Genomic DNA, 17,272 nt, shown 5'->3' on the forward strand with positions numbered 1-17,272 from the left:
CCATTTCTTGTCGTCACAGAGAATTTAGACTACGACGAAAAACAAAACGCTGTCTTGATCTGCAATTGTGCAGTACATTGCTGATGGCCACAACCATATGTGCAGCCCTATGTCCCTAGTGGGGATGTTCTGAAGATTTTGTTCAAGCACCATCCACCGTTTTAATTAGTGATACGCAGACATCTTTGTTATGATATCATTTACGCTCATACAACACTAGAGATCTGAACAAACTAGAATGATAGATAGGAGCATAACGTAAATAATATAAGTTATCGTCGGGTCAAAATTGTTCTTACTATAGTGACATGCTCTTAACCCATATTAACATATCAACAGTATAACATTTACTACAATATGTATATTAAAATCTTACAGTAAACACTTTACAAATAAACAAATACAAAGAATATCATATTGGTGAAATAATGCCACCAAATCGAATACTGAATTCAGTTACAAACAGTATAAAACATTGTATACTTTGAAATAATATCAGCATCCAAATGACAAACAGTGTCACGGAGACAATAAATATATACCAGACTCTATACACCCGGGGTGTATTAGGGCGACAACAAGAACAATGTCCCTAACTGTTATCGAACACTGACAGAAAGACAAAACCGAAGAATAAAACATGAACCTCGTGAAATACAGAAAAATGATATACCTGGTAAATATACTTTTAGTTGCTACATTTTACGGGGCTAATATTTCGCGGTTGTCCCAGGCAGACCTAGTCCATAGGTATAACATTTCGCAATCAAACATGTCTTGTAAACATTGTTTCAAACATAAAGGTTTAAGTTTAAAGTTTATATATAAATATTTGCAGGGTATTTATTTTCGCGATGTAATTAATGAGCGTCAAGATAGCGAAAATAAGTCCCCGCGAAGATTACAACAATACAGAAAATTCGACAATTATTTGAATCTGAATAATTAATACAAACTGGACTTTTTATTTAGAAATTAATATAACAAAAATATACAAGAAATGCGATCAATGAATATTACCTATTTCTCCTAAATATAAAGCTCAACAGATTCTGACTGCTTTATGTTATATGTATTAATTATTTTCGGATTTTTTAACAACAGGATGTGACAGGATCATTTCTATTTATTAAAAACGCAGATAAATGATTTAAAAAAGAAAGAAAGAAAAGAAAAGAAGCGGCTGTCGGAAACCTTTCCATTTGGAGGTGTACACTTCCACAACATCAGAAAGTATATCTATTTGGAAAATTAAATAGTTACTGCGAAGATGAATAAGTAATTAGATATGCATCATACAAAACACATGGCATTTAATAAAATCATAAATACACTGTATGTAACATTTCTACCCAATTAGCACTCTGGATATTGCATTTACCTTATCTACCAGACAATAAAACTACTTACATTAGTTAATTTTTCATAAAATACTTACATGACATGCATGTCATACCAAATCGATTTCTCGGAAAACGTTTATATAATCTACAAGGGCAGTGAATTTTGTATAACGAATTAGTACTCTCGTCAGTGATACCATGGACCTAAAGTGTCAACACCTGGGGACGAAAAAAACGAGCATTTCAAACATATAGCAACATGTTTGATTCGGAAAGGAAAAATGAGTATCAATCTCAGAAGGGCCCAACTACATATCATAAAAATACATTTATTCAAAGCACCAATAACATATTATAAAAAGATACTTTTGTGTTCAGACAGAATATACCGTAACTTTTAAACATTCAGAAGAAAATCACTGAAAGGCAAATATTGGGTTTGTGTTGAGAAATTGCTTCTATTCCTGTTGATTTAGGATAAGCGATACAACATATACTTAATAGCGAAAATCTTATTCCAACACAGCATAAAAATTGATTCCCATTGAAGGTTTGAATGAAGAATGAACCTGATTCACGTGTGTTTTGCGACTAGTCGGACCTCGCGAGTTTCTAAAGACTGTTTGGCCACACAAAATTTTGGCGATTTCACCAATGATATTCGTGGCTTTAACTGTTCCGAGAATTAGAAAAAATATATAAATACTAGCGAAACTGGAAGATTCAAGATTCGTGCATTTCTCATCCTTAATGGTACAGGAATAAATAAACCATTCGGCGCTTGGCTCATTATCTGATACCGAAGCATGAAACGTTCATAGGAAACTCCCATAAGATGACATCTTTTATCTTAAGAGGATAGGCTAATTTGTTTCAAAACTGTATTAATAAGCTTGTAAACGCCTGCCAATAAACCACTGTGGTCTAACCAACCGCCCACGTAAATCGGACCTCGTGGTTGACCAGCGCCTTGTCATCACCTAGAGGACTCGGCGGTGGCGAGAAGGGGTGGATCATTCTTGTATAACACACTGTTTCACACTCTGATGTGATCTAACGCTGTGGTCAATCTGAGTTAACGCTGTGGTCAATATGATGTCACTTGTCCTTGTGTCAGAACTGACCAGTCTTTGGCACGCTTTGTGATGGATTTCACCGATTTGTTTCTCGGGTAATGTTACACAATTATTAACCGTTACTCTCGCGTATAACAAACCAAATCATCCCCGCCATGATCTGTTCAGCTGCATTGATCGATAAATAATTACAGAATTTCGGTCAAACTGCAATTGTCTCTCTATCATACAGATTATATAAAAGTCGCGCAAAAAGAAAACCTTTTAATATAAATCAAATAAGTTATACAATATACATTTTATGACTTCAGTAATATATATGATATATACCAAATTATTGGAAATGTGGTTTAATGATTGCCATGGTTGGTAATAATCCGAAGATTTCTGATGTTTTGTCAGCCCTTTAGAAATCTGATATAGTCCGAAGGTTCCGGTTGGTCCCAATTAATGACATGTTTACTAGCAAGATATTTTTGTCCGTTTGACAAAACAACAAGAAAATTTTATGAATACCGTAAACGTATTTTTTTTAGCGCTAGTTTAATTTTGGCACTTTTCGGCAGTTTTTGTAGTGGTACTTTATGTACAGCGCTATAAAATTTTGAATTTAAAACTGAACATGTTGAAAGTACGTAGAGTGAAACCTCATTAACGACCATCTAAAAATTACGAGCACACCGCTATTACGCCACTTTTTTCAGTCCCGTCATTTTTCACAATATTCTGATCATTGTTTTAGAGGATTATGCATTTTATGCTTCAATCCCTACAGGGTCTATTTTTTATCAGTGGTACAGGTTTAGGTATAAACAAGTATTTTATGTTATTTGAAATTATCCAATATCCACCAAATTTACAAAATTGAAGGAAACGATTCTGTAATGGTCAGTTTTTTCCTTATTCTATATTTGAACGATGTACAGTGATTTCTATAGTCTTGACTTCCTTCCTATGTCCCAACACTTGGCGTCTAGTATCACATAAGAGTCCTATATGTTCTATAAATAAACTGATCTAGTGTGAGACGGCATTAATACGGAATATAGACTATATGGTCTCCCCGACATTAGACAAGTTGATGTACTTTATCTCATTATTATTGCAGCAATCTGGTCCCTGTTTAATCACGTTCCTTAACTCAACAGTTTACTTATGAAAGCATGACTGGATTTCAGGAAAAATCTTCGGTAAGGAAATGTTCTTAAACTTTGTAATGCTTTCCTCAATAATGGAACGTTTATGAAACTGTTCCAAGGTTTTCCCCATTACTAATCAAGGCAGATTCAAATGTTTGTATTGTTGAAGTTACGACAGTATTTGGTTGTGTGTTCCAGTGGTTTCCGCTAAAGTATGACTGCGCAATTAACTCTTTCTTTATAATGTACGGCACTCATTTTTGGTTAGCCGTTTTTTTTTCGTTTTGTTTTCACTCAAAGTACGGCATTCCGTTCAGCCGTTCAGCCGTACATTAATTTGGTCGAACAATTATAGATGCGCTTATAGTCTAGTTATATATTCGGTAACGCGCTGAAAATTGAGCCCGACAAAGTACGTTTTCAGTATTTCCTTATAAAGAGGTATGGTCACGTACAGCGATAGTCTGGGCTAAAAATACAGATAAAATATCACGAGACCACAGTGATTCCCACACTACCAAAATAGATCGTCATGGTCCATTGGCACGCTGTACTTGGTGAACGGATTATATGTATGTACTCAATCAATACCATATGAAATAAAGTAAAATTGACATGTTTAATATGAATTTTACACTACCGATCCATGTATGCCTGTTGTCGACGCTGCAGTTGGGGCTTGGCACGATTTTCCAAATGATGGTCCATATATATATATATGTATTATAGTGACACTATAATACATATATATATGAACCATCATTTGGAAAATCGTGCCAAGCCCCTGTGCTTCGAATGATACTGGGTAAATCGGTTAAGGTTTTACTCTTTTTTTTTTATCCATGTGAAAATTTTCTATCTCAACATTTTCATCTTTATACTAAATATTTTAAGGTAGATATGCATTTAATGTTGCAAATATCTTTAAAACACGATAAAGAAAAAATAAATGGTATTAAGAAACATAACAAAATATGAAAAAGATACATTTTGGTGATTCAAACTCCAAACTTTTGGGTTGCTAAGCGGTGGTTCTACCATATGAGCTATGCGGACTTATGGCAATGAGATGTTTATGTTATCACAAATAGTCAGTCTAGTTAATGCTGAATTAAAATATTTTATCAACTACGTTTTTTCAATTTTTCGGTACCAGCGCATCGGAGGACCACTTTTTAAGAATAGGATTTTAGTTGTCTTTTGGTACATAGAATAAAATAAGACATTGTAAAAGTTGGTCTTCCGATGCGCTCTTTGTCAAAAAATTATATAAATGTGGGAAAAAAAACCTCGAAAGTTGCAAATATCCCGATAATGCAACTTTACGGTCATTTAATGAAATATCCATTGTAATGAACAAACACATTTTTCGCAAATAAGAATATTTATATGTTATAGATTTAAGGTTTGTATTCAAAATCTCAGTTTTAAACATTTATTTTTTTTACTTTGAAAACGGTCACAGTTAGGTCGAAACAGGCCAATATGGGCCATACCTCTTTAATGTGAAACATCACTTGGGAAATAAATCTCTTCTCTTTTTCCGTTTTGTAGATAATAATGAATTTCACGTGCATTATCAACAAGTACTTGAAGTTTGGCGACGTGTCCGGATGTGATGGCATCAGTCACCACATGTTACAGTTTCCTAGAATTACTTTTTAACTATCATTGTGTAGTCATCCTTATCCAAATCTTAAAAGTTTGTTAAAAGGGTGTTTGGCATAGGCGGTGTTTTTTTTATTGCTATAATTTTTTTTCCTCATCTGAAAAAAAAAGGGGGGGGGGGTCCTGACCCCCAGGACACCCCCCCGGATCCGCTAGTGAATTACCTCAATTTATTCTAATAATATTGCCGATTTTTGTTTTTCGAAATCCGTCACGTCTTTTGGCTGACGATACCTCTATTAAGAAATCTTCTAGACTTTGTATAGAGATAGAAATGATATAAGCCGAGATTCATAGGCTCGAGATAGTTGGGCAGAGATATTGATTGTTAGTCTTAACTCAGGGAAAACAGAAGTTCTATTTGTTACAAATGAAATAGTCAACTTGACATCGTTTTTGGGTGTGAATTTGTAAATTTTAATGAGACCCAAAACATTCAGGCTTTGTTTTCAATTCAAGGAGAAATGGTCTGATCATGAAAATTATGTAGCTTATAATTCTTTAATGAAAAAGATGAATGTACTTAGAAAATCAAACAAATATATATCTACTTGAATCTCGCTGTTGAAAATTCATACCACTTTCATTTCACCAGTCTTTGGTGATGCGTGCAAAGTTTGGGATATGTGTACGGTCCAAGAATCTGATTTACTTAAAAAGGCACAAAGAGAAGCTATATGTATTATTACTGGGCTATATCTATGTCAATTAATTCAAATTAATTTGAAAAAAAAATATCAGAAAGAAGAAAAAGAAAACTTAGTTCTTATTTAAGATAAAAAACGGTATAACTCCGGATTTTTTAAATGACCTTTTACCACCGAATGTTGCCTATAACAATCCTACTTTAACAAAGAGACCAGTTCATTGTTCCACATCACAGGCTTTACAGTACATTTTCCTCCTTCCTACCATCAACTTTACTACCCTGGAATAAGTTGGACTGATACAAGATCACCATTACCCGTCTACACATTTAAGACAGCAATTTCTCAAATGCCAGATAAAAAATCCAACCTTAATACAGTTTTGGAGAACGAAAACTCAACAGTTTATGTACGAAACTGAGGTATAATTGTAGTCCTTTAAATTATGATCTTTTTAGAGTAAACCTTGTTGGACATTCCGGATGTAGTTGTGGTGATCCATGCGAGAATGCCATCATTATTTTATCAAGACACATTTTTTTTTTCAGTTTTAAATGTTATATATATATATGTTGTCGTTAAAACACATTTTTTACTCGTTGGAAATGTAAATCTGTCGTTAAATATAAATACCTAAATTTTTAGAAGCATTGAAAACAACATAAAATTTAACGAAATGTTCACATAAATGTGCTGTTTATATGCTGGTGTAGTATTTTTCTGGGTTTTCTCTCATTCTAAAAATATTCATGTTGATGAAGCTGACATCATTTCTTCTGTTGTACAACAGTGATCTTAGTTTAATTTTAGAACAAGGCGATTTTATTTAACATGTCTGGACGTTCCATCCTCTCCATGTCAAATTTTGACGTATTCCGTTCCATGTTGTAATGTCTCTTTCACAGTGTTTCCTCAGATGGAAATTTGAGATTAAATCCAACTTTTAAGTTATCAGTTGTTTCTGGTTTGGCTGTCATATATAGAGTACTGCTCCAGATTACACTGAATTGTAATCGACGACTAACATGTCATGTTATGTGTGTTAATGTAGACAACAACTAGGGTCATAAAAACATACCATGAGCTAGACTATACTAGCTTGTATCTCAATATCTTTATACTGAATTCTTCTGACTTTAAATGTTCTTAAAATCAATATGTTTTAGAAAGAGAATCATTTACTGTAGCTTTATTTCAGTTACCCGGGTAATTCTGACAGATCAAATTGTGATGTTGGGTGCTGAGTGTGAAATAGACTATTCCATGAGTACAAAGCACAGCCAAGAATCCGGTGTATTGGTGGAGTCCAGTGTGTCAATTCATTCATATATTGATAAAAAACAACATAAGACTGATGTCCATCTTTAAGATTTCATTTGTACAACTATCCAGTGCTCCACTGTACAGTATTGGTTAAACAGAACACTGATAGTCTATATGTCATTCTTTGGTATCTTTCAGTACTCTCACAAGTTAACCTTGCCATAACAACAAGTTATCACTTAACCTGGTTAACAACAGCTAACCTGGTTAATTATCACTTAACCTGGTTAACAATAGCTAACCTGGTTAATTATCACTTAACCTGGTTAACAATAGCTAACCTGATTAATTATCACTTAACCTGGTTTACAACAGCTAACTGAGTTAACAGTAGCTAACCATGGTTAAATCTGTCTAAACATGTTAACATTTTCAATACAACTTATTTAGTATAAAAAAACTACATGAAAAATGGAAGACCATATAGATGAAGGATGTAAAATTGGTACACAAAATATACACAAAATTAGGAGTTTTTTTCCCAATATTTAATGTTTTTGTTTCAAATGCTATAAACAATCATAAGCTGGCAAAATTTTGGTCTTTAGAAGAAACTTTTTTCTTGCTCTTTAAAGGTATTTTGAATATATTTTTTTCTCAATTTTAAAAAAAATTGTTACTACCTTCAAAATAATGAATATTTTTTTATATTTCCAACCTTTAATACAAAGATCTACATGTAACAAAAACATTAAATATCAAAACTGATTCTAAAACATCAGGAGTAAAATCTATTGCAAAAGACCTTTACAGAAGCTCTGTTAAAATTAAACAATATTTACATCATCTTCAAGTCATACATTCAATGTAGTCTCACAGAAAAATCTATAAAGTCTCGTGAAAGACGCAGAAAATGTAACCTACACATGATTGTATATCTATCAAAACTATTTTGTTACTTTATATGGGAATTCCAGTTCTTTCTTTGTCTACGTTACTGTCCTCAATGTAATGTGCTGTATTCCGTTTTAAACATTGCGATATAAAACAGCTCTTCTTTTCTTCCTTGTTAAATCTGCTGGGGTTATTCCCCTTGATAAGGATTTTTTTTGTTAAATCCGCTGGGGTTATTCCCCTTGATAAGGAATTTTTTGTACAAAGTTCAATGAAAATGATTTTCTAATGGAAATATATAATGAGGGGATGGATAATCTCAACATCGTCTAACTAACTCTCTCACACTCTCCCTGATGTATGGAACTTGTTAGTACTGCAGTAATGGTATTATTATGCATATTTATAGTAAAATTTTACACAATTTAACTCAGCACTAATCATAGCGGCAAGATGCAGCCATATCTTACCTACCACAAAACTGACAATTTAAAAACCTTTGCTGTAAATGTAAAAAAAAAAAAAATTACAAGTCATATTTTGGGGCAAGATTTTCCCACTAAACACTTAAAAGATTCCTATAAAAAGGTATTTTTTTTTAGTTTTGCAGAACTTATACCTCAATAAAAATTTTCTCAACAGCTTCTTATGACAGTGAATTTTACTCTATACAGTAGTACTTATTTCCCTACGTATATAGTTACTGGCTAACTGGCCAAAGTGTTGCTTGATTGACGATTTCTGCATTTGGTGATTTTGAAAATTTCCGCCCAGTACTCCAGGGTATGAAAGGGTCATTTCTGCACTGTTAAATTACCCGAACTATGCCTATAAACATACATGGCGATCATTGCTGACAATTATTCTATACACAAAACATTAAGATAATAATCTACAAATGTATTGAGTGACTGCAATCTAACAAAGTGCTGACGGCTGTATCTAACCAATACTACAGTTATTTCCATGCAAGTTTTCAAAACTATTGTCAAAGATTTTAGTGCATGGTGTTTTCATATCAAGTCACTTAAAAAAAGTGTAAGAATATTTTCCAAATGGAAAATTTGTCAATTTAATGTCTAACTTATTAAAATTCTGTTTTTATTCAGAATAGTAAAGTGACAGTGAAGACATTTTAAAATTTAAGGTGTAAAAAAACTTAAAACACACATAGTTTAAGGTGTGGTGGAAAAATACTGGTATTGAGTTACAATGGCCAGCATTGAATTTTTTATATTAACGATAATTATTTGTACTGTAATAATCTATAATCTTTGGACAATACAATGTAAGCAAACTGCACAGCAGCTCACAGAAAAACAAATGTATAATGAATTAATTTTGTGAAATCACTTAAGGACTTTGTACTCTTGTTGAACAGTAAATACATATTTTCAACACTGACATGTTTTAGTAAAAGTAAACGAGACTTCTGTTTATCAAGGTGTGGTTGTTTTAGGCTTTCTTGCCTTTAACAATGATATTTATGTTAGCATTTCTTTATTTCTAAATATTACATACTTCTTCAAACAACAAGATCTTGATTTATATAAATTCTGTTTCCACCAATAATATTATAGGAAAATGAAGCAACCATTCCAAGGTAGCTGGATTGTGTTGCCAAACATGGCATTTTTCATGTGAACAAAAATTCACGTTACAATATAAAAGATAGACAGATACTGAAGTAAATCAGAAATGATTCATCGAAGTCTGTATTAATAAAAGATATAAATAGCCTTATAGCATATTCAGACACAATATTAATTATATAAATATTAGTTACTATTGGTATTGCTGATGAAGTCTGAAAGGACTTCAAACATACATAATTTAAATCTTTTCATTGCACTGCATTTTGAAAATGAAATATTCATATTGAAATTTTTCACACATATATGTCAGTTTTTTAGATCTAGCATTATACTATATATTGATAAATACGCAGAATATAGATTTTGGTAAATTTTGGCCTGTTGTTTTTTCCGCTATTATAATTAAGGACATTTAAGTTAAGAAGCTTCAAAAACTAATCTATGACTTACAATATCCCAAAACAGGTGTTAAATTTTAGGTGTCAGTCAGAAATGTCTACATTTTTCATGAAAGTTTGATAATTTCAGAACTCTGCAATATTTTACATGAAAGAACAAGACAGATAAACACTTGATGAATGTGTATGATTGACATGAGCTTTTAAAAAGTATTTTTTTTTTACGAAAAAAGCGAAAAAGTCATAATAAAAAAAAATACTATAAGCTGATGAAATCACGAATATAAAAACAACTATTCAACAGTCAAAGTCTTATCTCCGTAATAATACATACGTAATCCGATACGTCTCTAGGGAAAACAGCTAAAATTGACGAAGGAAAAATATACTATGAAAGAGCACTGGCAGGATATAAGCAAAACCATGGTAACAAATAATTGTAATATTGGAAACCATGGTAACGTAACAAGCTATCAAAACCATAGTAACCTAACAAGCCATCAAAAATAAAACCATGGCAACCTAATTATAACAAGCTATTGAACTAAAACCACGGTAAAGTCACAAGCTATTGTAATAAAATCCATGGTTACATAAGCTATTTATAGGCAAAACCATGGCAATGTAATAAATATTCATGTAAAACCATGGCAACACACAAATAAAACAGTCAGGTAATTAATGCTTTAGACATAAAACCATTTACAATGTCAACAGGCCAGTTTTATGCCGACATGTATATATAGCATTATCATGAGTAGGAACCACTATGAGCCATCGTGCCCACTGACAAATCGGGAACACTTGCACGTAGACGCTCATTTTGCATCCAGGATAAGAGATTTTGGTTAGCACTAATCTGATAGTCTTTTCCTCCGCCAGGTTGAAGTCGTTCCCATGCCGACATTTTTGACTCGTCCCTAGGCTTGGATAGGGTCTTGAGGGCCTGGAAGTGTTCATCATTTGTACTTCCTACAGTGTGTCTCCGCTTTGTCCTCTTCACCTTCCGTGCTGGCTCTGGACTCGACGACCTAGCTTTTAAAGCTTTGTCATTTCCACTAATGTCAAAAGTTCTTACAAAACTGGTCGGCCTCTCAGCACTGGTTGCATCTTTGACCTGTTTAGACAAAGACACGTTCACTTCAGTTTTTTCAGATTTAGAAATGGGTCGTACCTCACGACTACTGTCCCCTTTGGCTATATTTCTGCCCTGTGACATTCCTGATGGTGAGTAGTGGCGGCCTGATCGGTCAAGGACTGTCACTGGGGAGGGGTTGACCACCATGAATGTGGTACGTGGCTCAGTGGCATGACCAGGGTACGAAGAGCTGGATACCTGATTCGGTGTTCCGCCCATATTCTCCCGACTGTTGGTCGAGCCGGCACTGTTCGCGGGGCTACGCTCAAAACGGTACGCAATGCCGATCTTAGCCTCACTTTTCTGTAAGGGAGACCTGTGAAGACTTGGATCTCTGTATTGTTTTTCAAGCATGTCATTGCTGCTACACAGGCCAAACTTATTGCACAGCGCCAGTGGAAGCTGAGGGGGCAAACGCATGTGAGCATTATTCTCTTTCTCATTTTTTTCACTACGCTCACTTTTGTCACTAGTAACAGAACCAGAACCATCACTTTTGTTGAGTCTGCTTGTACTACCATTTAGCTTGTACTTGGGATTCACCAAGACTTTTAGCTTCTGATCAAACGTGGATGTCAAGTCGCTCAGAAGATCAGACCCATCCTCTGAATCCGAGGAGTTGTAGCCATAGACTTTCTGATCTTGTCTGTCTAACAGGTCAATTAAAGAATCTAATGAACCTCTCCTCACTGAATTACTACGACTCAAGTTGCCACGAGAGCGTCGTATATGTTCACCACTTTCCCGAGTTGCCCACCGAGGCTTTTCCGATCCACGTTTTGTCGTGATTCTTGCGTACTGCCTCGGCTTTGTTTCCTCGTCATTCTCTAACATTGTTTCCAAGGAATTTGTTCGTTTTGTAGGAGGAATTTTAGCACTATTCACACTCTGTATCACAAAATACTTGCCTCCATGCTTAGGGTCCTTATAAACTTTTTCTCCGTTTGCATTTACCAGGGACCCACCACTTGTGTAGTCTGATGCATTGCTATATTTGAGCCATGATGGACCTCCATGTATGTCTGCCCCGGATGACACACTGGAATAATCCGACGTCGCCGAACCTTGTCTCACATGACCAGTTGACGAATATCGATGAAGTTCACTCGCAGAATGCCACACTGACGGTGAATTGAGTAAATCGTCTACATTCTGACTGTCTTCATATTCAATTTCCTTCTTCGTTCTCTGAATATCTTGTTCAACTTTCTGTCGTTCCAATTTTCTCCTTTCGAAATCTCTCCTCCGTTTTTCCTCCTTTTCCCGCAGCGCTCTAGCCTCCTCTTCAATTTTCCGAAGACGATCTATTGTATCACGACTCACACTAAAACCCCCACTGAGACCACCATGGGACGATAACTCCATTTCATCATTTTTATCAAGAGAATCTTCCGAGTAATGTCTCGGTTTGATTATCATACTTTGAGATTGTCGCTCTGCATCTATATATTCCCAATCTGGATCTAAAATCTCTTGGGACTTTGCCATTCGACGATCATTGGGGTTTTCTGTTTTGCGCACTACCACTTGTATTTGTTGAGGCATAGTCTTCAGGACAGTTGTGAGATTGGGACTGCTCTGTGTGGTCTCGTTTTGTGTTTTCATGCGGTGTTTCGCGACCTCCTGATCAATGTTTCTCTCTCTGTACGGAGGAGCCGGGGCTTGGCTTGCGTCTACCTCGTCCGCGCCCTTTACACGGTTTTTCGCTGCTTGTACAAATGATGACACAATGTATTTTGGATTGTTGGCATTGTCTGGATGTAAGAAAGAAATATTTGTCAGCCTCAAAGTAATTGTGACAATTTTGCATTATGTAAATATCTTACTGTAGCGAGAATGTTCTAAAACAGCAAATTCTTTAGTAGTTCCGTAGGAACTGGAAAATCTTCAGCTTTGAATGCAGCAAACAGAAAGGACTGTTTGATTGGTCAGTAATAAAATGATATTTTTCACCAAGAAAGGGGAAAAAATTGCAATCTGTCACGGGTGAAATGAGAATCTTTAGTAGTTTTATCAATTTGATAGGTTCAAAAATGTCAACAGCAAATCATATTATAAAAAAATTAATATTTACTTAATTATGCGACAAGAAACGTACCATCATCATCACAAGACATCTTTGAGAAGGAGGTGTTGGATGGCCGAGAATTTTCCTCATAATTCTCATCCAAAGGGACATAACTGTCCTGGTCCCAAGAGCTGAAGAACCATTCATACTGAAACAAAGAAAATAAAAATAAAAATTTGTTAAGTCAGTTGAGACAATCACCAAGCTATTTATAGACATTTCTTCCTGAAGTTTTTTGTTTCTACATGTAACTCATAAGATATGTACATTGAAGCAAATCAAATCTTCAAAAAAACTTCAATGATGTCAAAATTTTGTTCTGACATATATAAGTTGATTGTATGAAGCGCCCCACAATAAAAAAGTAATTTATCTTTAGAGAATTGACATATTATGAACAGGGAAGGCATGTCTTTTTAGTCACTGCCTGATACACAAGGTAAGATTTACTCTGGAACAACTTACATGGCATATAATGCTCTCCACAATGCGACACTGGTCCGACATGTCCTTAACGATGGTTGCCATGTCGTCGTTGTTTTGGCGAATCAGTGTTGGACCAAACATTAAAGCCAAATTTCTCGTGTCCATCTAAAAATAATCAATATTAGTTTAAGGCTATGGTCAATTGCATAGCAATCTCTTGTTGAGGAAAATCTCTGTTTATCCAATGAGGAATATGTTTAAGCTGAGGGAAATTCAACTCAAATGTTTAATATGATGAAAATTCAACTCAAATGTTTAATATGATGAAAATTCAACTAAAATATTTAATATGAGGGAAATTCATCTAAAATGTTTAATCTGAGGGAAATAAAGTAAAAAGTTTAATATGAGGGAAATTCATCTCAAATGTAATATGAGGGAAATTCATCTAAAATGTTTAATATGAGGGAAATTAAAAAAGTTTTAAAGCTTAGGAAAAGCTCAATCAATATCAACTAAATAAGGAATCTTGTAATTTAAGTAAAACTTAGGAAATGTGAATATCAAACCAATGTAAAATTTCGACCCATATCATTCCAATGATAAACATCATCCCCTCACCTTATTAACTTGATCGTAAGAGGCCACTTTGTTGAGATGCTCAGCCAAGTGTCTGAACGTCTCAAAATGATGTTCAGGAAGGTCGTGCAATAACCTTTTGACCTTGAGCATACGTCTCTCGGGGTCCTCTGTCCTGTTGGCGTTTATAAAGCTCTGGTACAGCTCTGGAGATACAAATACAGATACATTTGCTTGGTATTTATTACAGCACATAGGGGATGTTTCTTGGTATTCATTACAGTACATAGGGGATGTTTCTTGATAACTTAACAGAGATCTGAGCTATATCATTTAACCCTTTCACCCCTACAGACCATATTGGACTTCAAATGATGAATGAATGGCAGAGTCCACTAAAGTTTCTTAGGGTAGAAGGGGTTAATGATTTTCAAAACTAGGCCATTCCTGCATAGGATTAGTTTAGTCAAAGAGTCTAAGAGGAATTATAGCCAAGTTTATAATTGTCAAAACCTGAAATGCTACATATTAAAATTTACAAACCAGTTAGTCTGCAAAAAGCTAGACTATTCTAACGAAAGGGAATCGGGTTAATATTCCCGAACCTGGCATCGGAGTTTGATACCTTTAATCTAAAAGAGTCTTCAAAAACTTTTATTTATCTTATAAATGACAATATGAATAAATTTTAAAATATTGTTTGCCGTACCTGTAGTAATCAGTGGATCTGGTAACTTCCTGAAGAAGGTCTTCAGTAGACTGCTGATTACATTGACGTCGCACCACTTCTCATGGTCCACGTTCATGTTATCAATGCCCTGTAAAACATCACATATGTCTGGTTTTTAGGACGCTTTATAAAAATTGAATTTGTTCTATAAATAGCTTTTTCTAAGCCGTTTTTATACTGTTTCAATGCACAGCATAAAATCAGATTTCCTGTATCCTTATTTGTAAACAAAGCTGTAATACCTTCAAAATTGAGTAAGTTTTAAACCAGAAAGACCGAAAATACCAAATATCAATAAAGCAAGGACTAAAATATTAATAAAATACCAAAATTAATTAATTAAAAGAGAAAGATTATGAAAAATGAATCCAACCTTATTGAGTTCCTCTTGCATGTGGTTGACAGCAGCTGAGTTACCAGGAACTCTGTACACCCCTGTAACCTCCAGACCACGCGCCTCTACGATTTTAGTGCACAGGTCAACGATCAGGGGCACGAACTACAAATGTACACACGTTTTCGTTACAAAGTACACAAATTCCAATTACAAAGTACACAAGTTTTCATAACAAAGCACACATCCAATTTACACAACATTTTACAATTTTTTTTTGTCATGTTAATGTGAAAGATGATAAAAAAATAAGGGAAATATTTGAGGGTTCTTCATTCATACAGCAATTTAACAAATTTTTGTGGGTACTCTTTTAATATTAAGAAATAGTAGTTGTAGTATTTTGGCTTTGTTGTATCTATTTTTGAGGTACGTTTCTTAACAACCATTAAATCTGTAAAAGTTTATAAACAACAAATATTTCATGCTATATAAAGCATACATGGGATAAACTAAATGCATTGGAATGTATCCTATGGTTCAATCTGCTACTATCAGAGAAGTTTACAGATCTATTCACACTCGTTTAATTTCTATACTCTATATAAACCCTTACATCATTGTTAGGTGATGGTATACAACAGGACAGAGGTACTGCGAACATTCCAGAGTTCTCATGCTCCTCAGAATGACCAGATCCTAATACACCATATTTACGGAAGCTCTTAAGCTTCCCTCGAAGCGTCTTAGCTTTGGTGCTATCGTCTGAAACAACAAGTCAAATATTCAAGTCAGGAACATTTTTTTTTAAATGGATATATATGTATATTCAAGTCTTAATAAAATGTTGCATATAAATTGGTTCTATAACTATGTGTTATACTATATATAGCAAAGATTTATGACTCCTGAAACATATACAATAGAAAAATTCATTACGAATCTGATCTTGAAAACGTAACACGTTGGTGACCTACCTTTGTTTTCTGCCTTCTTACGTTTCATGCTGGGGGAGTGTGGTATTTTGGGTTTAAGCGAGAGCACCTGCAGCTTTTTGTTGGACTTGGGTGGAGCCTGCGGCGAGGTCTTGTTGGCAGACATGTTGGGAGGGGGTTGGGTTGACTCGTACTGGTTACTCTTCCTGATGATAAGGTCCTTGCTGGCTAGACCTTTCTCCTGTAAATATCAACATGTCAACTCATTGATATTTGCTTCAGTAGCCAATCGTAAGATTACATAAATAATAGGTAGTTTTTTTTTCCTTTTTTTTTTATACTCAAGACAATAAAATTTAACATTTAATTACAGCTTTTCAACTTTTCTTTTGAAAGATTGAAAATTCGACAATTACCAGAAATATTTTGAATTTTTCTATAAAATAATACCCATCAGAATTTGATCTTCAAAATTTACATTTGTACAGTGAAGTGATTCTTTGATAACATTCTTAACTTGTTTATTTATATATATTTACTTTGATATAATTATTGAATTAAAATACAAATAATTATCACTGTAAAATAATTAAAGAATAAGTCGGGTACAAAAAAGTATTTTCTATTAATTTAGAGTTTAAGAAGTGCACAACAGAATCACAGAGTTGTCATCTCTTTGACTTCTATAATCTTTCAAATTTTTTTTTACAAAAGTTGTTTCCAGCAGAAGAGCAGCCTCATGTAAACTAAGATAAGTACTACAAGCAAGCAGGATGATTTTTTCCCAATGATTGTTAAAATCATATAGGTACAGCACAGCAAAACTGAAACCATATTTGATTATACATGTTGGGAGGGGGTTGTAGATTATACAGTGTATCTACACCTGAATCGTGATCAACAGTAAAATCATCAGGACACCCTAGGATATCAGAACATGATTTATATAGAATTTCTGTGACTTCATTTAAGCCATTTTCTTATTTAAAGAAAGGATTCTGGGTCAAAAGTTGAATTTTTCAGATTTTAGTTAAATCAA

At 34.2% G+C, this 17,272-nt stretch overlaps 1 protein-coding gene across 8 annotated transcripts in view; it reads right to left on the reverse strand.

The window, feature by feature from the left end:
• Positions 1–7,230: 7,230 nt before the first annotated feature.
• The window catches only part of LOC117343900, a 100,316-nt gene continuing 90,274 nt past the window's right edge, over positions 7,231–17,272 (reverse strand). For 7 of the 8 annotated variants that reach the window (XM_033906451.1, XM_033906452.1, XM_033906455.1 and 4 more), the window contains 8 exons: positions 16,276–16,474; positions 15,915–16,063; positions 15,338–15,463; positions 14,944–15,052; positions 14,277–14,440; positions 13,695–13,820; positions 13,260–13,377; positions 7,231–12,915 (listed from right to left, as the gene is read on the reverse strand). In XM_033906451.1, coding sequence (XP_033762342.1) covers positions 10,775–12,915; positions 13,260–13,377; positions 13,695–13,820; positions 14,277–14,440; positions 14,944–15,052; positions 15,338–15,463; positions 15,915–16,063; positions 16,276–16,474 — 3,132 coding nt within the window. In that variant the 3' untranslated portion in view covers positions 7,231–10,774. The remainder of the gene's footprint in view (positions 12,916–13,259; positions 13,378–13,694; positions 13,821–14,276; positions 14,441–14,943; positions 15,053–15,337; positions 15,464–15,914; positions 16,064–16,275; positions 16,475–17,272) is intronic. The other variant, XR_004536097.1, reaches the window with a different exon arrangement.

Source organism: Pecten maximus, chromosome 15 (genome assembly GCF_902652985.1).
Source record: "Pecten maximus chromosome 15, xPecMax1.1, whole genome shotgun sequence".
Taxonomy (NCBI): Eukaryota; Metazoa; Mollusca; class Bivalvia; order Pectinida; family Pectinidae; genus Pecten; species Pecten maximus.